Genomic DNA, 21690 nt, shown 5'->3' on the forward strand with positions numbered 1-21690 from the left:
ACTTTCCTTCCTGCGAAAAGCAAATCAATTAAAATTCTGAGATCTTTTCGCAGAGGGGTAAAAAATGGTAAAAAAATGGTAAAAAAGCAGGACAGTAACGACAGTACAAAAAATATAAACAGTCAAAGACAGGACAGGGAAAAACAAGATAAGAAGGGCTGTTGACGCCGAACGAAAAAAGTATTGCAAACGCAGAATTTTTTGTGAACGACAGGGGAGCAGGAAAAATGTCGTCCAGTTACCTTGAAAGGCCAGGCCAGAAAGACAGTCAGAGCAGAAGGAGATAGTACTGCCCTGGGTCAAGAGGATGGCTGCTGGAAGACCCTGTGTCTGGTAACAGGACTCTGCACCTTGCCACATAAGCCGGAGAACCCAGTCATGGCTGTCAGACAATTTTTACAGCTACATCACCCCTGACATCTAGCAACCTAGTTCCCCAGATTATTATGTGTGGGGCACAGTTAAGTGAGAGATCAACAAAACTTCTTGTAACACCAAGGATGAACTGAAGGCAAGGGTTATGACAGCATTCACCAACTTAAACAAGGAATATTACTGTGTTCATTTCTTCTGGCAAAAATTCGCATTAGTGTTCTGACAGTATCAATTGTTTAGCTAAAGCTATTTACAAATTTATAATCAAGCAGAAAGTTCTCTGGGGTTTATGGGTGGTTCCTGTGAGTATTTTGACTCATCATACAGATAGATATATATAAAAACAATATAGGAGTGTGGATATAGGTAGTGTTTTACTTTGTATTTAAATCCATGCAAGTGAGTGTGTATGGATAGGAAGAAGAAAAGGGAGAGAAGAAATCAAAATTGTAAGGAGAGAAGTAAAAGAAAATGGTCTTGAATTTCTTTGTTTTGATTTCAGTGTATATGTATTGTGAGAGGGAGCGTTGAGCATTTGATTTAACCTTGATCCTGGTGGGCTGTTACATTAATGATTTTATAAGCTGTAAGGAGAAGGGAGCAAATTTTTGTTTAGATGCAATAAGTTGCAATTTCTGTTCAGGCACCAGAGAAGGTGGAAAATGGGATTAGCTTGGTATCATTAAATATTTCACATGGGCCCCTGCTGTTCTGTCAATGTTATTGCTTAAGTGGGCATGTCACTTGCTAGTGATGCTACTATATGTTCATTGATGATCCCTGACCCCAATATAATATTGTCTTTCCTGTATGCTCAGTTATATAATAATAAAAACCACTGACAGTATTGTAGGAGCTTTTTATGAACACACTCAAAAACATTTCACATAAACGAACTTACAGGGTATATATATATATATATATATATATATATATATATATATATATATATATATACAATAATAAATCTCTGAACGAGGTATATATATATATATATATGTATATCTTTGAAAAAGAGTAGAGATGGCTTTTTGGGAGAGGATATTTTTTGTGTGTATACTTGCATACATTTTTCCATTTGAAAATGGCTAATTGAAGCTCAAAACTCATATGAGAGTAACTCACTGTAAACATTATTATTATCCCCCCGCCCAAAAAAAGCCATCTCTACTCATTTTTCAAATATATATAGTACTGTACCAAGAATTTTCTTTTTATTATTCTACTATATATATATATATATATATATATATAAGGCTAGTTGAGTTAGCAGTTGGAATAACTGTCTAAGGGATAAGAAAATCTAGGCTGTAAGGTTGTAAAAGTGACATGTTTAATAAAATAACAGATTAAGATGGTTTTAGACTTTTAAACTTTTCTTCAGCACTGTAACAAAAAAAAAAAAAGATGATATGGATGCATAATTTTCAGTCTTCTCATTAATAAACAGGGAGAATTGTTAAAAATTTCATTAACTTTTATTTGAGTAGGGACATGGTTTGGAAACTATTGATTCCAAGATTAACTAAAATATTTGTATTTTCTCTTTTATGGTCAGATGGAACAATATGACGAAGCAGTTAAGGTTTTACAAGAACTCCTTGATGTTGGTAAGTTGGTAAACAATTTAGTTTTTGTTTGCTTTTCCTGTCTTTGGCAGAATGGATGACTGATATCTTTTGTGGATTTATAAGATTAAATTATATCTTATAACTGGTTAATATTTTCAGGCATGGTAAAGAAGTTCACTTTAAAGCCAAATGGTTCTGAGTTCATTTCCTCTATGCGACATTTTGCACAAAAATCTTCTCCCAGAGCCTTGAGCTGATTAATATCTTGTGAATGGAAGAGACATAAACATTTATGAGAAAGCAGAATCCAGTGTTTTGTGAACAATATGAAGCTATTGGACATACAAAACCAGTGACACTTTTTGTTCACAAATTATAACATAATAAATAATCTAGTTAAAAAATAAACAAACAAAAAAACAAATCAAAAAGGATTGATTTTTTAATGTCCTTTATTTGAACTTTGCCCAGAACTGTTGTCCAGAAACTATTTAAAGAGTATTTCAGCCCAAGAAGCCACCACAAATGTACTGTCATTTCCCTTTTAAATTCTTAATTAGTTCCTTTCTTTTTTAGTTAATCTGATAATTATCTTTTCCATCTTAGGTGGAGGAATGATGAGTTAAACTAGAAAAGAACCCAGACACAGGTTCCAAGCTTTGTTTTGGTGCACAAATGACTGTCTGGCCAAGAAGTTTATTTTGCATTCATATATGTTATGGTTCCAATTTCATGGTGCAGGACTTTGGCCAAGTGTTTCTACATTAGTCTTGGATTAACTTAGGCCTTGTGACTGAAATTTGATAGATGAAAACTGTACAGAAACCTGTCATGCATATGCATGAGTGTACAAGTATTTCAGTGAGAAAATTATTGACAAACTAGTGCATGAAAAAACCCCCACCTTGTGATATTCATTCCAGACACTTCCTTATCATTGTTACTATAGAAACGACAGTGAATCAATGATTTGTCCATTGGAAACCTATTTCCAACGATGTTGTTCATAAAATAAATAACCAAATATAAATTTCTGCAATATTACACATAGACTGCTATCTTAGTCTGCTACCTTATACAGACAGTCATTGTAACTTTACAATTGTTGTCTTTAAATATAGACATTATTAACAAGTAACCTTTAAATGTGGGCCCCAAACTACCTCACCACCACCACCACCACATTCGCACCTGGGCCCTACAGATTATAGATTAAGTTTGTCACTGATTCTTGTCATTCTACCAATAAAAGTTGATATTCTTTAGAGATATTTCCTTCCAAAAAATTGCCCTTTACCATATCTAAAATACATGCTATTTTTGTTGTAGATCCCCATAATAATCGTGCAAAGGAAAATAAGAAGTTTTTTGAGAAGAAACTGAAATCCAAAAAAAAGGCTCCAGGCAAAATGGAACCTAAAGTGCCAGAAGATTTTCAAGAGGCAAACTATGAGAAATTATGTCTGAAACAAGTTGTTCAGGTAAATTAGTTTGTCTTTTTTACCCTTTAATGATGCAGCCATGTTTGTTTTTCAGAAAGGTATGAACATCACAATCTCACATTTCCAGTTTCTCTTAAGTTTACTTTATTGAGGATGTACGGGGGTGATGGTAAGTATGGATATGGTGGGTTTAATTTGGGATTGATAGTTCTAAAAGGTGGGAGCCTTTCTAAAGATGATAGAATGATTGGGACTGATTGGGGTTGATGGCATTACTGCTGATGGTAATGAAGACATCAAGATATGATAGCATTGATAATGGATCATATGGTATCATTTATAATGAAATTGGTTATAGTTATATTTTGAAGTCCTTAAAGTCTTAGGAGGGAAGGTGTTGTCAAAAGACCACAAAATTAGAAATTTTGTGAATTAAATAAGATTGAGGAGTTAGACTTTTGTGTACTGCAAGAACACATGGTAGAGAAGAAAGTTCTACATGGCAGCAGAGTTTCTAAGGAAAGCTTGAGTGTTTGGAAGCAGATGGGTTGATGAAATAGGATGGTTGGTGGCTAAATTATAGTCTGGATACTGCCAGTGAGTTGTAACAAGTAAAAGTTTATAATACTAGTTACAGAAAAGTTAGTGAAAAGATACAGCATATTGCTATTGCAGGACTAAGAAAATATTGATAGGAGATCGTGACAATCACTAGCTTATAGGGATAACATTTAATGGGGGTATTTGAAAGATATTACTTTCCAGTGATGAAGTTGATGGTTGTAATGTCTGGAGGATATGAAAGTAATTTGTTGTGGGTGGCATCATTGTTAATAATGGCAACATTTCTGACCTTAGTTCTTGTTGTTTAATCACAGGTTACCTTCATTGAACAGACTTGTAATCAAAAAGTATTGCCATTATGACCACTTCACTTGCTTTCCTCTGGTAAATGTATCCTTCATTTATTTAAGGTGTTAGGATGTGATTTAAAGAAGATTTGGCTGTTATTTCTAACAGTTCAAATAACTACAGAGCAGCTGTCACTCATTGTCCCATTCTGATTGTAGGCATCAATAGTGGGTAGTCTTTCAGGTAACGACTATATTTATAAGGCTAGCATGTTTATTGCCCATTAATAAGGATAGTATATTTATTACAGATGATGCTTAATTTCTGCCTGTCATTATCCATACTTCTCTATCTCTCCCTCTGATTAGGACCCCTGTATAATGAGAGATTTCATTGATTCTGTTGTTATCTGATAGACTCTTCCATTTACCCTTCCAAAATGCCAGCCATCACTCCCTCTCCCTTAGGTCACTCTTTTTTTACTGACATCCATCACTCTCTTACCATTGTCACCTCAACTATCTGTCACTCACGCACTTTTATCAGTGAACATTGCCTTTTTATACTTTTATCCACCACTCCCTCTATCCCCTAGCACTTATTATTGACACCTACCATACTTTATTATCACTAATCACACCCTCATATTACCACCTATTCCTATGATTAACCATCACACACTCTCTTTACTTGCTAGCATGTAGCTACCAAAAGTATTTCTCTCCATTTACTCTCTGCCATTACTGTCTCCTATCTCTCATTCCTCTTCCACACTCTCACCCTAGTTTCTTACTCACACCTCTTCTTCCATCTTATCTGAGTTCATCTACTACAATCAGCCACTCCTCTACTCATTCTATTTGTTGCATTACATGGAATGAATGGAGACAACATTGAGTTGTAAGGACCTTTTGTCTTACATAGTGTAGGGAAACCTCACTGATGCTGGTGCCATGATTAGTCACATCTAGTATACTTTATAAAGTGGTTGGAGAAGGATAAGAGATAGTTAAGGGTTGACAAGACCCTTTAATTTCATCTATTATAGTATTTATTGACAGTGACTTCAAAGTTTCAGCCAGCTAAGCCATAATTGAACTGTCCAATGATGGCTTAGCTGGCCAAAACTTTGAAACCACAGTTAATACTATTCTTGCTAAAGAATAATAAGTTTGTTCTCTAATAGAGAATTCTTCAGTTGAATATAAAATTGTCTTTATTATAACATAAAAGCAAAATACACACAAGTGTGCGCACGCACACACACACACACACACACACACACACACTTGCACATACACACACACATACACACACATACACACACACACACACACACACACACATTTGCACATACACATGAATGTAGAAAATAAATTCTTGGTAGCATAAAGTATTGAGGAAGTGCTTCAAAGAAATTCTCCAAAGTTCCAATCATTCTTGCTTTTAAAGCTTTTCCCGTATTCTTTAAACTGCCAGCAGGAACTTAGCTTTGGCATTCTCATGCTTTGTATCTTTTTGTCTTTAACAGCCTGTTGAGAAAACATCAAGACTCTATTGTTACCTACATCCGACACATAAACAGATATTATTTGGAAAAGCAGAGATTCTTAGTCTGAAGCCTCGTATTATTTTATTCCACGATTTGGTGAATAACAACATCACTGACTCAATAAAAGCACTTGGTATTAAGGAGGTGAGAGATAGATTTTTTGATATAATGATGTATGGGATTGTAAGATGGCAATCCATTCTCTTAATGAAACTAATCCTGACTTAATATTATTCAATTATTATTCGATGTTATTCAATGATATTAGTGCAGTATAGTCTTCTATTATAATTACTACCATTTCTAAAATGTATTGTAAGAGTACTTGACCACAATACTCTTGATTGAATCCTCATTTTATCAACACTAGAAGGATGAAATGCAAAACTGACCTGGGTAAAATTTGAACTCAGAATGTAAAATAACACAAACATTTGGTTTTTTGTCCCAAATTCTATTATTTCTGCTAATCCATAACTTTTTTTATTGAAAAATTATCTTTACAACTTTAATCTAATGTTCTTTTATGTTGCAGCTTTGTGACTAAACCATCATTGATATTTACATACCCAGGTTAGCCTTGATCAAGCTGACCTATGATCAAAGGGTGCCTAAACACTTGTACAGTTCTCTAAATGTTATTCTAATGAAAATATTTTATTTAGCTTTTAATTATATAATTGTTTTTTTCTTTTTCTGATGAACAGATACAGTCAGTGCTGGAACTTAATATATACAAATATGAAATGCAGGGGTTTGTACAGTTTTATACATTTTAATATGGAGAGTATTATTTAAACTATGTTACCTCAAGTATAGCAGTAGTATTTAATACAGTAGTGATGTTGTGTGTGTGTGTATTTAGAATATGGAATTTGCCAATGAAACAACATCATATATATTCATGACTAAATAATTTCATTGATGAAAATATTTCAGTGTTGTTAGTTTTATAAATAAAATGTAATTTCTCTTCAGATGCATTAAATTTTTCTTTTTTGTTTATTGAGTATTTTATTCATATTTTTAGATTAAAGCAAAACAAAATTTTTTAAAATGCTACAACAGCAGATATTAAATAAAAGAATAGAAATAATATTATCAAATCAAAAAATCTCCCAGCTCTTAACAAGGAGAAAATAAAATACATAAAGAAAAAAAAAGCAACAAATAAAAGTATTTCAATCAATATTTTCTCTGAAATAAATGTTGTTCAGTAAAAAAAAAAAGAAGAAAGAATCTAACATGTGAAAATGTTAAACTACAAATAAAAGATGTTTCCCCACCCCATTCCCAACAAATCACTGCTCAAAAGTAATGAATTATTGACTGTACATTGTGTTAGGTATTGATGGTATGTCATGTTGAACATTTGTGCTTCAAGTTTCAAACAGCTGGCAGTAAATAGTGATTATTGGAAGAATGGATTAATTGTACCATGTGGCAACTTTCATTTTATGTTAACAACAGTGGAAAAAATATAGTGACAACTTTGACTTTTAGATTACTGTACTATTGTTAGTATTATTCTTGTTGTTAGTGCTGTTTTTTTTTGTTATTTTAGTGATGTTTATTGTTGATATTTTGTTATTTATTCAAACAAAAATGTTGAAGTAAAATTGTCTGTTATTTCTGAATGGATGTGTGTATTTGTGTGTTTGGGTATGCATGTATGTGTGTATGTATGCATGCATTACATGTATGTGTGTTTATATGTATGTATTGTACAAATGTATTGTACAATGAATGTATGTATATATGCATGTTTATATATATATCTATATATGTAGTTAAATAAAAGTCAGGTAAAAAACCTAGTAGAATGCTATGCCAAGCTCGTCCATAGTTATTGGCTACCTGATGTCCTCATACTGTAGAATGCTCATCATTCAATTTCTTTATTGGAATAAAGGATAAGTGGCTCATCATACAGTAGAATGCTCTTGCTGTTGGGTATACATCAGAAATTCCAGAGAATTCATAAAGTTTATATAAATAGATAAATGACATTTTTTTAATCTAAAGTCACTACAATTGTTTTGACACATTTTTTACACCTCTAGTACATTGGTGAGGTGTTGTGTAGTCATTATCACACATCGAAGATATAAAATGCACTTTGTGAAATGACAGTTGGATCTAACAAAAGGCTTTTTTAAACAATCACCAGAGGATGTGCATTTTAGCAGTAATACCATACGCAGAACTTGAACTCGGAGGGTTTTGTGACTGTAAAAACTAATATAGGTAGGAAGTTCTTAAAATTAGTCTCTAAACATTTTCAACCTAGCCATAAGTTTTACAGAATATTTAATAGAAGAATGCTGAAGATTAACTATTCTTGTAAAAACTTCGCCTCTTTCATTAGCCAACACAACATGAAAATAATTACAAATAACCGCAGTGCCGATTCTGATCCAAAGAATTGCAATTTCAAAGATGAGGCCACCTGTCCATTGGAAGGAAAATGTCTGGAGAAAGGGGTTGTGTATAGGGCCAAAGTACAAATAGAAGGCTCATGTGAGTACAAAACATACACAGAGGCTTCAGAAAATTCTTTCAAAACCAAATTTAGTTTCCATGGTTGGATGTCCCTCCTAACACTAACCACTTGACAGAGTGCACTAAGTACATTTATTTATTGTGATATTAGTCCTAGAGAGGTTGTCATATCTTTCACAAGACTAAAGGGTCTGCTTGATCTCATATTTAACGGGTGCACTGGTGTATTTTATCATGATTCCAAAACCAGAGAGGACAAGGGTAAAAACATGATGGTTTGAAAGAGGTGAGGGTGAATGATGGATGCCAATACCCAATGGAGTAAAGATAGAGTGTTTGGGGTTCATCTATATCTGATGCAATTCCTTATATATACGCTTCAGGCTGGTTTTCTTGCTTATCATCCTCATTATCTCCACTGTTCTCAGTAAGAAGTTTAACCATCCTTTCTTCTTCCATTAACACCTATTACCCAGGGTCACTTGCTTTCTCTCTTTCTCATATAAATCTCTTTTCTTTTTCAGGATTTCACTTGATACAAGAATGAAATCACAGAAACAAAATGAGCTGAAAAGACATTTTGCAAATTTAAAGAACTTGGTATTCCCTCCACTGGAATCTAGTGTTATGGAGGTTTGTATAAAATATACCAGTTTATTAACAGTCACTAGTTTATTATTAATTTTAGGGATGAATGCCACAGAGTGAGAAGTTTTGCTGAGTCACTATGTTGACCTGTTTTCTAGATCAAGATGGCTAACTCACTTCACTTATGTTGCCAAAACCACTCTCAAATATCATGATATTCTGTTACGTACTTCTAAAACAGGAATCAGCAAACTTCTTATATCATCAAGCCCTTTATAGAATTGTTGATAACATATTGAGACCCATCATGTAAATTTCTAAAATAAAATTAAGAATGGCGGTGCCCCAGCATGGCCACAGCTCGCGAGCTGAAACTAGATAAAAATAAAAATAAATAAAATAAAAATAAGTACAATTAATAAAAAATTTCTTGATTTAAAAACATTAAATCCTTTGTTCTTTTATGTCATTACTACTCTTTAATGAAGAATAGTTAATGAAAATTATGGAAAGTATTTTACGAAATTGATAAATAAAAATAAAAATTCAGTTATATTGCATTGATATAGTTGAAGATTTACCCCTTGGATAGCCACATAGACTTCCAGAGTTTGATATTAACCAGTTTGCTGAACTCTGTTCTAGATTACAAAATATTTGTCTTTGGTCACAGGTTTAATGATTTATTGGTAAAGAGTCCTATGATTCCTAGTATGTTCAAATCAATTTAACAGTTCATAAAATATAAACAAGAATAATTACAGTGAAGATAGAACTCAGATAAAAGTAAAAAATGGAAATGAATTTGTTGTTGGTTTCAAAAATGAGTTTCCCAGTTGTTCAATCTCTTTATTGGAATAAAGGATAAGTGGCTCATTATTCCACAGACACTGTTAATGTAAATGCTCAGAGAAAGTCAGCATTGACTCAATGTGACAAAGCTACTTATTAAAATTACTGGGATCATCCATTCAAAGGACCTCCATATAGTCTCCATTAACTAAGTTTCTCTCACAAAATATAGATCTTTATCATAAAAAAAAAAAACATTTGTCAATGCTAACCTGCAGAGAGTTTGAAACATTGACTGCATAATTGTAAAGCTAATTTCTTAACCATTCAACCACATCTGACACATGGCAGGAAGCAGAGATAGAAAAATGATAAACAAAAATTAAGTGAAAAAATTAACGGAAATTTTAAAAATCAGAAGAGTTTCAGACCATGTATTGATTTATTGGGTGAGATGACACTAGTTAATAATATGACACTGGTACCACTATTACTTCTAACTCTAGGATACCATACCAAAATTATACAAATGGCTGAATGACTTAATGTGAAACATTATGTTACTGAGTTAAAATACTGCTTTATAATTTTGGCATAAGGCCAGCAATTTTGAGAAGAGGGCTAGTTGATTACATCGACTCCAGTACTCAACTGGTACTTATTTTATTGTTGTCAAACAGACGAAAGGCAAAGTCTACCCCTGCAGCATTTGAACTCAGAACATAAAGTATGGAAGAAATGTTGCTAAGCATTTTATCTAGTTTGGTAACAATTCTACCAGCTCACTGCCTTACAGAATTAAAATATTGACAAGACAAACTTTTACTTCACACAAGCTCCTCTAGATGAAGGCCAATAGACTAATATTAGATTTGGTACCATATTGACACCATGAATAATGACTTTGGTTTTAGCTCTATAATCTGTTTCAAAATAGTTTTGGTTTTAAAACTCTTGCCAGTGATGAAACACAAATTAACTAGTTATTCTTACAGCTATCTTTTGTCACATAGTATTATAACATCATGGTTTTAAGGATCATCTTCATTGATATTTGACATAAATATTTTACAGATTCGTAACTTTGGACTCCAAGGCTTTTTTGCACCTCTGTATGCAGTAAGTATACTACTACTACTACTACTACTACTACGGCTGCTGCTGCTGCTGCTGCTACTACTACTACTACTACTACTACTACTACTACTACTACTACTAATAATAATAATAATAATAACAATAATAATAACAATGGAACCATTCGAATACTCCGGATGGTGCTTGAAAAATAAGGGGTGTTACCTTCGTTCACTGGTAGTGAACAGCAGACACTGTAGTACATCTCTAGCATTAGAAGCTGTGCAAAGACAATATAATAATAATAATAATAATGATAATAATAATAATAATAATAATAATAATAATGATAATAATATTTATTATTATTATTATTATTATTATTATTATTATGGTAATTTGTTTTCTCCAACATCTTTAAACAAGTCTCTTATTGAAGAACCTTTTGAGTGGGATGGGATACTCAACCTGAAGAAAATTCTAACTGGGCCCAACCTGTAAGGTCATGCACTGTTTGTCTTGATATGAGATCACCATGCTGCGCATATGGCTGTGATACATGTGCCTGGTGTACCCTGTTTAGACAGGTAGTCATGATGGGTATACTGGGCTTCATATACTTTACCCCAGTGTCACTTTGCTCTCCCACTCAGTAATAATAATAATAGTGATGCAGCACTAGGTAGTGGTTCTCATGGCTTCTGATTTTAACTTATTGAAAGGGTTAGCACTTATATATTTTGACTTGGCATAAAGGATGGGCTACAGCAAATATTCTGCTCAATATCACAAATTTACTTGTCAGCTGCTTGACCATAACCACCTGAGCATGTCCCTTAGTAACCAACAACATGTGCATCTCTGACCATGAGCAAGAGTAGTAGGGGAGCATACTAGCCATGTGTTGAGAGGAACTTTTTGGGGTTCGAATAATTCACCACTGGAAACATGGGTATTTTGTTTATCATCCTTAAACAAACCTTTCAAATCATCATATTATCTTACAATAAGATAAACATATTGGATAATGTAATCCTAGATACACTAGACCTGAAAATAAAATGAGATGGTCATGGTTGGAATGCCTTTGATAATAGATCTGTTCAAAGAAGGTTGATTGAGGATTAAACAATAGCCAGTCCTCACAACATATACCAATGTAATTATGTTATTTACATCTATTAATTCATGATTTAATAATGTTTCTGAATTGTTTTATTTTGCACTTTTTGTAAAATATTTTTGTTTTTGGAGATGTTCTTGTATAGCAAGTGTTTTGATTTGAGGTTGTGTGCTGAAACTAAAGTGATTACAGTGTGGAAGACATAAGTTGGCCATTCAGAAACACACGGAGATAGTCAACTTCACTGAAACATTTATTTGTAATATGATGTTAAAATTTTCATCACTCAAAACTGCAACCTGTCCACTGGCAAAATTGTGCTATTTTGAGCAACAAAAATTTTCATATATTACAAATAAATATTTAAGTGAAGTTGATGGTTGTTGTGTGTTTCTGAATGGCTAACTGATGATGTTGTTTTTTTGTCTTAAACTAATTTTTGCTTGTTCTTGATTTTCAGCCAGTGCCAACTGCAGGTGGACAAATTGGTTCTTTTTTGGTTGCTGTAAGTATCTGAAAATACTAATTTCAAATTTTGACACAAGGCCATCAAGTTCAGGGCAGGGGTTAAGTTGATTACATTGGCCCCAGTGTTCATTTGACACTTATTATTTTATTGATCCTGAAGGGATGAAAGGTAAAGCATACCTCAGTAGAATCTGAACTCAGAACTTGAAGATGGACAAAATGCTGCTAACAATTCTACTAGCTTGCTGCCTCAGTATCTGAAAATATTAACTCTTGTGTTGGACTTTCTAAGACTATCGAATGTTTTCTTTTGTAGATTATCTCTAATTCTTTATAGAAATATCTAATATTATTTCAAAGCTTGATGGTTACCTTGCTTGAAAACAGGTGAGAGTTGGCAACAAGAAGGACACCCAACCATAACAGAACTGACTCAACAAAGTTTATCTGACCTATGCAAGCATGGAAAAGTGGGTGTTAAAATAATGATGATGATGATGATGATGCTTAAATTACTCATTATAATCACTAATTTGGGATGAAAAGAAAGCCAAGAGGTTCAAACTTGCTTTTAAATTAATGTTTACAATGTGTAATAACATTTTACATTGATAATGTTAGTAGAAAATTCATTCATATAAACAGGTGGTAGAGAAATTACCTCCTCCATGTATTGTATCAGCTTTTTTTAAAGTTGTCAGGAGAATATTTAATGGAAGCCTTTAAATGTATTTGTTATTTTTATATTTTCTAGTTGAATGACGTCTTGGAAGGAACTGAAATTGTCTTCCCATTTGGCAATATTACAGCTACTGTAAAAAAGGTAAGCAATTGGCAAATTTACTCTCTCTCTCTCCCCCTCTCCCCTCTATCTTTCTCTTCATCTCTCCCTGTCTCTCTCACTTCATCTTCTTTTTCTCTTATCAAAGGGTGGTGATGACTTAGGAAAATATAATGCAGGAAGGTCATGGCTGGAATGTCTTTGATCACAGGTCTGCGTAAGTCTAAATAGTAACACCACCATCATCACAACTACAGAAAAGACCCCAGTTTGTCCCTCCTATTGGTAAAGAAAGATAACAGAGACATAGCTCACAAGGTGAGAGAGCCTCGATAATGGATGAAAGAGATGTAAGAGAATGGTAATGGAGACAGTAATAGAGAGAACAGTGCTGGGAGTGGAAGTAATAGAGGGGAGAAGGGAAGACTAAAATTATTAAAAATATTTAGAAGGCCAATATGACTTTTAAGTTGAAAAAAAAATATCCACAGAGTGTGCAGGTTTGAAAAAACATTTTGTTTGCAAAATTCTGTCCTACTCTCCATGCTACACAAGCTCTCTAGTGAGAATAAGACTTAATGCAGGATATCTATAAAGATATCCTGCATTAAGCATCATCATCATGATCATTATCGTTTTAAGGTCCACTTTTCCTTGCTTCATTTGATCAGTGGGAGTTTATTGAAGAAGATTTTCATTAACTGGATACCCTTCCTGACCCTAACTTTCACTTATTTCCTAGCAAGGTAATATTTCCCCATGGCCAGACATGTTTCCACAGATTACTGAAAATGAATGACACTGCTTGTATGACAGTGACACTCATTTACAACTATCAAGACAAAGTGCTACAAAGCTTAGGTGCATTACAATTCATTATTTTATATTGTTTTAACATTTTATTTAAAAATTTGATAATGTTAATTTTAATGGAAACAATAATCAAAAGCATTATCCTTTTTTTCTTGGAACAGGGATCTGCCCTCTTCTGGTATGCTATTCATCTATACCCAGCAATCTGCCCTATATCTCATGGTTCATTGTGGCGTAAGTTGACTCTCAGTATATTCTTCATTGATTTCATTCAAATAGTCACAACTATTGGTTGAGTATCAGTCTCTTGTTGTGTGTATATGTATGCATGAATTCAAGTATATGTGTATGTATGTATGTATATACATATATATGTATATGTGTGTACACACACACACACCTGCACACACACACACACACACACACACAAACACACACACACACACACACACACACACACTCACATATAGACTGCAGTGTCTGTGAAGGTAAATGGTAATTATCAGTTAACTGTAAAATACAAGCAATTATAAATAGAAATGATTTGCTTTGAGCTTTGACATATGATAGACTGTTATCTTTATCCATTAGCAAAGGCATAATGGAGACAAGAAGCATTCTGTTTCCTACCATGATGAGGAAAAATTCTCTACTTTTACTGCAAGATTATTCAAGTGAATTCTTTGACTCATTGTAATAGAATTATTACGTTTATTAATAGCATAACACTATATGAAGCTCCATATATATGTTAAAGGTTATTCACAATTGTTATACAATCCCTGAAGATTTGATAATGAAATCTATTTATAAGGGTTTTTTTTTTGTTTTTATAATAGATATTGTTGTTAATGAAATGTAAGATGATGTAATTAAATTATTTGTGAATACTCTCTCCAGTTTTGCTTTTTTCTATATGTAATCTATGATATTGCTATGGAGAATAGTGATTAGACACTTAACTATAATTCACAAGATCTCTTTTTAGTTTTCTCTTTTGATATATATATAAGGATGTACTGGTTTTATCTATAATGCATTAAAAGTCAGCTTGAATCATGGTTGGCTGGTTGCTTGCTTGCTTGCAATGTTACCCAGCCAAACTGGCACTAATGGAGAAATACTATGAATTAGGTCTCCCCTGAAATGTAAATACAAATGGAATAAAATAAATTTCGTGTAAATTGGATTAGTGGTTGTGGACATATTAGGAGTTTTCAGGGTATAAATACCCCAAACAGTGCATAATGGGAAAATTCTCTGAAATTAGCTTAATCCTGAAAGGGAAGAAACTGTTACTTTTCAATTAGTCACAGTGACTTGATAACAAAAAAATACGATTTGTTTTTTAACAGTAAATGTTTCTATTTTCACTTTTGTTAAACACAGTATTTTAATCATTTAGAAATGTTTTTAAGTGAATGTGATTTCAAAAATATAAGTTGTTTGTACAGTAAGTATTTATATTTTAGCTTTCTTTAAACAGACACTATCTTAATGTTTTTTAAATTATTTTCAAGTGAATACCTTTATAAAAATTCTTTTTAGCATATCTAGAAAATATTTTAAAGTGAAAATGATGGTAAATATTTCGTAAAAGACCTGTTAATAACCTCAATGGGAAATAATTTCTTTCCATAGGTTTTTGCAAGTGCATTCACCGTCTCTCACCTCCAAAGATTTGGCTGCTATTTCTAGCATGCCCTGCTACCGCATAACAGTTATTTGCGATAAAGGACCTGAAATACCTGTTACGTGGTAGCAGAGCATGCAAGAAATAGCAGCCAAATCTTTGCTTTTCTGGGGAAAGGAGTTGTTTACGCGTGATTTCGATGTCACATTCATGTGAAAGTATGTGAAATAACCTGGAAAAGAAAAAAAAAACCCATGAAACAAAACTTCATTGCTGGGAAACTCAGGCTTTCCCAGTACCCAACAGGTCATGGGTAGTCTAGTTTCATATAATTTTAATTAAAATTACACTATATTGTTATATGTGTGTGTGATTTTGCACATACATACATACATACATACATACATACATACATACATACATGTATATATATGTATGTGTATAAAGTCATATTATTAATGTTATATACAGTAATATTAAGGTGGCTAGCAAGTTCACACCTTTACAGGTACAATATGTTGTAATTTAAGAAAAGTATGATATAAATACCACTTGCTAAAATCAAAGCCATAGCTAAAAAGAAAAAAAAAACACCTTAAAAATTATGATAAAGATACACGTGAGCAATGCATTTAACATTTATTTCTAAAATTTTTCTAAAAATTTAACATCTATTTCTAAAATATTCACTACATTAGCTCATGTGCATTTCTAACTTTAGAAATAGATGTTAAATGCTGTTTTCAACTGAAGATCACAAAGCATGTTTATAATGCAAAGTGTGAAATCAATTGATATTGAAATATGTATTACTTATCTTTGTATTCCATTCAGAGGTAAGCCTATTTCTGAAGTGTTCATTGCATTGCTCATGTGTAAATTTTATTGTAATTTTTATGGTGTTTTTTTGAGCTATGGCTTTGATTTTAGTAAGTGCTAGTTATACCCTACTTTTCTTAAATTACTGTATATTGTGCCTGTAAAGGTCTGAACTTGCTAGCCACATTATTATTACAGTATATAACGGTAATAATACGACTTTATTTAAATTTTTCTTGTTTATGATAGTTTCTTTTAAGTGGAGCAGGAAATTTAAAGTTAGAAATGCACATGAGTTAACATAGTGAATATTTTAGAAATAGATGTTAAATGCTATTTTCAACTGAAGATTGCAAAGCATGTTTATCATGCGAAGCGCAAAATCAATTGGTATTGAAACATGTATTACTTATCTTTGTATTCCAGTCAGAGGTAAGCCTATTTCTGAAGTGTTCATTGTATTGCTCATGTGTATCTTTATCATAATTTTATGGTGGTTTTTTGACCTATGGCTTTGATTTTAGCAAGTGGTATTTATACCCTACTTTTCTTAAATTACTATGTATGTATGTATATATATACTGACCTCTTAAAAGTGGATGTTGCATTAGAACACACAAATACTGCAATATTTACCAACAGAGAAAACTCTCATATGCTTATTCGGTGTATAAAAGCATATCATAGCTATCATCTGCAGCAGACAATCACTGCTGCTTCTACTGCCAGGACCACCAGATCACATGATTTCATCCTCTTTTTGTGTATATGTATGTTGTCTGCATGTATATATATGTGTGTGTGTGTGTGTGTGTGTGTGTGTGAGTGTGTGTGTGTGCGTGTATTGAGGCGCAATGACCCAGTGGTTAGGGCAGCAGACTCGCGGTCGTGGGATCGTGGTTTCAATTCCGAGATCAGGTGTTGTGAGTGTTTATTGAGCAAAAACATCTAAAGCTCCATGAGGCTCCGGCAGGGGTGGTGGTGAACCCTGCTGTACTCTTTCACCACAACTTTCTCTCACTCTGTCTTCCTCTTCCTATGTCTGTTATACCTATATTTCAAAGTGCCACACTGTATCATGCTGAATCTCCCCGAGAACTATGTTAAGAGTACATGTGTCTGTGGAGTGGTCAGCAACTTACACGTTAATTTCACGAGCAGGCTGTTCCGTTGATTGGATCAATTGAAACCCTTGTCATCATAACTGACGGAGTGTCACGACAATGTTGTATATATGTATGTATAAGTTTATGTTTGTATGTGTTTCCATGTTTATATGTATATCTATGTTTGGCTTAATATGCAGGATTATTGAATCACATCCAGTTAATATTGTGTTTTGCACCCAAAGCAAAGATACTAAACAATTGCCGGATTAGTTTAACTGAATATAGATACCATACAGAGGTGCAATTTAATTTCACAACCAGTGGAAGCACTGAATAATTGATATGAGGTGATGGCCTTCAAATATTAATGTTCAGTCTTTCTTCATCTGGATATGCCATAAAACATGATTATCACACTAAGAATAGACTGAACAGAACAGGAGACATATGGGCTAGAGAGTTGCTGAAGAGGTCACAGGATGTGTATGAAAAATTTCCAGACAAAAGGACATAAAATAATAATAATAATAAGCAAGTGAAGAGTGAATATATAGTGTTTGTGTTTATTTGTCAAGAAGAAAAAAATGACCATAGTGAAATATATCAATAAACTAAGAATGTTTATAAATATTGTTGAGAAATGAACAAAAACTACATTTTCTTTAAATTACAGTTGCCTCTATTGGGTACTATGAAGGCAAAGCTAATTACTGTCGAATGACACAGAGAAGAGCATGGGACTTGCGATGGCGACCACAAAAGAAACGGAAACCACAAGTAACTATGAGTAATACTGTTAATGAAAATAAAAAATCTTAATAATCTCTACAATTAATTCCTTTGTTTTTGTTGTTCCCTTTTAGTCATCTGTTCTCATTATAAATTTCTTTAAAGCAATTCTCGGTGCATCTATGTGCTGGAAATTTAAAAAAAAACCCCCAGAAAACTGCATTCATGGCCTGTAAGCAATACAAAGTTACATTCACATATTTGACTGTTTGGGTTCAAATTCCTTGACTGAAAATCAGCAGCAGTAATTTAGTGACAGTGAGAATCAATGCCTAAATTTTTTTTTCTTTTTAAAAAAAAAAATCCTCAAACAAACTGAGAAAGTTTTTTTTGGAAATGTACAATTCTGCCACTTCTAGTTTTCTTTACATTTGTAGGTGATTTTAGAATTGATTTCGCTTTTCCCTCAACATCGGATTTGTCTTTTTCTATATCATTTTGTTTCACGTTGTGTTGATGTGTGTTGCTCATATCTCCGTTTTCATGACATGGATATTGGTCGAAATAAGCTTTTTTTACTCTGTCGACACTGACAATTTCTTTCTTTCCATTCATTTCCAAAGTCATAGTTTTGTCTGTAACTGATAAGACTTTAAAAGGTCCGGTGTATTTATATTTCAGTGAATTATGAGCTGCATCGTTACGGACATACACATGTGTCCAAGATTTTATATCCGAAGGAAGAAAGCTTTTAACATTTTGCAATTTTCTTGTAAAAGAAGGAATATCAGTAAGAAATCTTTTTAGACGAGTTACATAATCATTAACATCTCCATTGAAAAAATTAATTTCTTCGAACATTTGAGCAGGTAGAGTTAATGTTGTTCCGTACAAAAGTTCAGCCGGAGAATATTGTATATTTTCTTTAACGGCACTTCTAATTCCTAACAATACTACTGGTAAGGCCTCTAGCCAACTGTTAGAATCAGAATAGGTTCTTAATGAAGATTTCAACTGTCTATGGAACCTTTCTACCATTCCGTTAGACTGTGGGTGATATGAAGTTGTACGAATTCTATTAATTCCCAACAATTTATTGAATTCTGCGAACAAGTTAGACTCAAATTGTCTACCACGATTTGTTGTCACTGTATTTGGGATGCCAAATTTAGACATCCAATTGGTAAATAAGGTTTTTGCTATAGTTACTGCAGATACGTCTTTTATCGGAGAAGCCTCGGGCCATCACGAAAAGCGATCGACACACGTCAACAAATACATATTATCCTCACATACATATTATCTTATGGAGGTAAGGGTCCAACAATATCGATGTGGATATGTTGGAATCTTGCATCCGGATTTGCAAACGTACCTAATGGTGCTTTGATATGACGCTGCACTTTGGATTTCTGACATTGTATACATGACTTTACCAATGAACGAATATCCTTATTCATACCAGGCCAAACAAAACAACTTGATATTAATTTTAACGAAGCTTCTATACCTGGATGAGATAAATTATGTAAGCTAGAAAAAACATTTTTTTAATGCTTTTCAGGCACAAATGGTCTCGAAAAACCTGTTGAAATATCACACCAAATATGTGAATTACACGAATGTATCGGCAACATTTTAAATTTTAAAGCAGTTGAATCGGAATTTTTATATAAAGAAAATTCTTTATCTGCAACTTGATCCTTAGACATTTCTTCCAAATTTATAGTGTTTAATGAGTTTAATGCATCTACATTCATTCTAGAAAGTGCATCTGCTGCTGAATTTTCAACACCCTTGATACAACGTATATCCACAGTAAACTGTGAAATAAAATCAAGGTGTCTAACTTCTCTCGGAGAATATTTCTCCGAAGAATTTTTTAACGCATATGTTAATGGTTTATGGTCAGTGAATAAAGTAAATGACCTACCTTCAAGAAGATGTCTGAAATGTTTAATTGACAAATAAGCTGCCAACAATTCTCTGCTGAACACACTGTATTTAGTTTCTGGTGCCTTGAATTTTTTTGAAAAAAAAATGCTAATGGTTGCCAGGAATTACAGTGAAATTGCTGTAGAATGCCACCGATTCCAACATCGGAAGCATCAACCATGAATGATAATTTCGCTTCAGGAACCTGATGGTTTAAAAACATTGCTTTACATAGTTTCTCTTTAATTTATTTAAAAGCTTGTAATTCTGTTTCTTTTAAAGTTATGGCTTAATTTTTTTTTTCTATTTTTCAATAGCTCAGTTAAGGGATATAGGGTTTCTGTAACTTTAGGAATAAACTTTCTGTAAAAATTAACTATCCCTAAAAATTCTCTGAACTTCCTTAAATTATTTGGTACAGGAAAGTTTTTTATTGCTTCAACTTTTTCTGGTAATGGGCGAATTCCATCTTTATCTATAAGATGACCCAAAAAAGATATAGTTGTTTCACCAAAAACACATTTCAATGGATTTATCACAATGCCAAAATTCGTCAATCTTTCGAAAATTTTTTAAAATGTTCTTTATGTGTTTCTTCTGATGGACTGGCAATGAGAATATCATCTATATAAGCAAATACGAAAGGTAATTCTCGTGTTACCTCGTCCATGAATCTTTGAAAAGTATTTGCTGCGTTCCTCAATCCGAAAGGCATGCGAAGAAATTCAAATAAACCAAATGGAGTGGTAATGGCTGTCTTCGGTATATCATTTTCTGCCACAGGAATTTGATTGTATGCTCTGACTAAATCAATTTTTGAAAAAATAGTACAACCATGAGATTCCTGACTACGTTTTGGGCTTTGCTCAAAATCTTCACTTAAAACATGGAACCTATTGGGTGATAAAATTTGCTATGAATATTCATGTGAGAAGTTATAATTTTTAGTTGTCTTTCTATAGATAATCCATTTTTGGGTAGGTGATAGAATGTGAGTGACTTCTGTGGTTTTTGTTGACATTTGAAAAACCTTGTTTTCGAGACAAACTCTTAAATGTGCTCACATTTTTGACTGATCAAATAAAAACTTCTCTGGAGCATTTCCAATGACCAGTTCAAATGCATATGTTGGAGCAAAAAGGCCACAGTCATATGTGCCAACTTGGGGATTTGTTATATGAACTTGTTCAACTGTAGGAACACTGTTTGTTTGTGATGAGTAAAACATTGTTATTTGTGCTATTAGTTCCTGCGAAATTGGTAAGTTCAAACTGTCATAAATATAAACATCTCTGAGAAATTGGTCAACAAAACAAAATGATTGATCCTGGTGTGATGAATGAACAGAGTGCGGTGTTGGAAATTTCATATGAGAAAAAATGGTCTTTTTAAAACAGTTTAACCAAAATACTGTGATTTCATTTAATCGTATTTATTTAAGATATTAAGGAAACTTGGCCAGGCTACATACAGTAATAATAATCTCACAATAAAAAATATCTCTAAAAAAGTTTCAAAAAGAGATTAAA

At 33.0% G+C, this 21690-nt stretch overlaps 1 protein-coding gene across 2 annotated transcripts in view; it reads left to right on the forward strand.

Moving 5' to 3' along the window:
* Positions 1 to 18332, forward strand: part of LOC115215659 (prolyl 4-hydroxylase subunit alpha-1) — a 31407-nt gene extending 13075 nt beyond the window's left edge. For both annotated transcript variants that reach the window (XM_029784917.2, XM_036505879.1), the window contains exons 5-14: positions 1934 to 1985; positions 3276 to 3427; positions 5772 to 5936; positions 6500 to 6546; positions 8819 to 8927; positions 10749 to 10793; positions 12335 to 12379; positions 13097 to 13165; positions 14098 to 14170; positions 18171 to 18332. In XM_029784917.2, the coding sequence (XP_029640777.1) occupies positions 1934 to 1985; positions 3276 to 3427; positions 5772 to 5936; positions 6500 to 6546; positions 8819 to 8927; positions 10749 to 10793; positions 12335 to 12379; positions 13097 to 13165; positions 14098 to 14170; positions 18171 to 18316 (903 nt within the window). In that variant the 3' untranslated portion in view covers positions 18317 to 18332. The remainder of the gene's footprint in view (positions 1 to 1933; positions 1986 to 3275; positions 3428 to 5771; positions 5937 to 6499; positions 6547 to 8818; positions 8928 to 10748; positions 10794 to 12334; positions 12380 to 13096; positions 13166 to 14097; positions 14171 to 18170) is intronic.
* The last annotated feature ends 3358 nt before the right edge of the window (positions 18333 to 21690 follow it).

This window comes from Octopus sinensis, linkage group LG9 (assembly GCF_006345805.1).
Source record: "Octopus sinensis linkage group LG9, ASM634580v1, whole genome shotgun sequence".
Classification (NCBI taxonomy): Eukaryota; Metazoa; Mollusca; class Cephalopoda; order Octopoda; family Octopodidae; genus Octopus; species Octopus sinensis.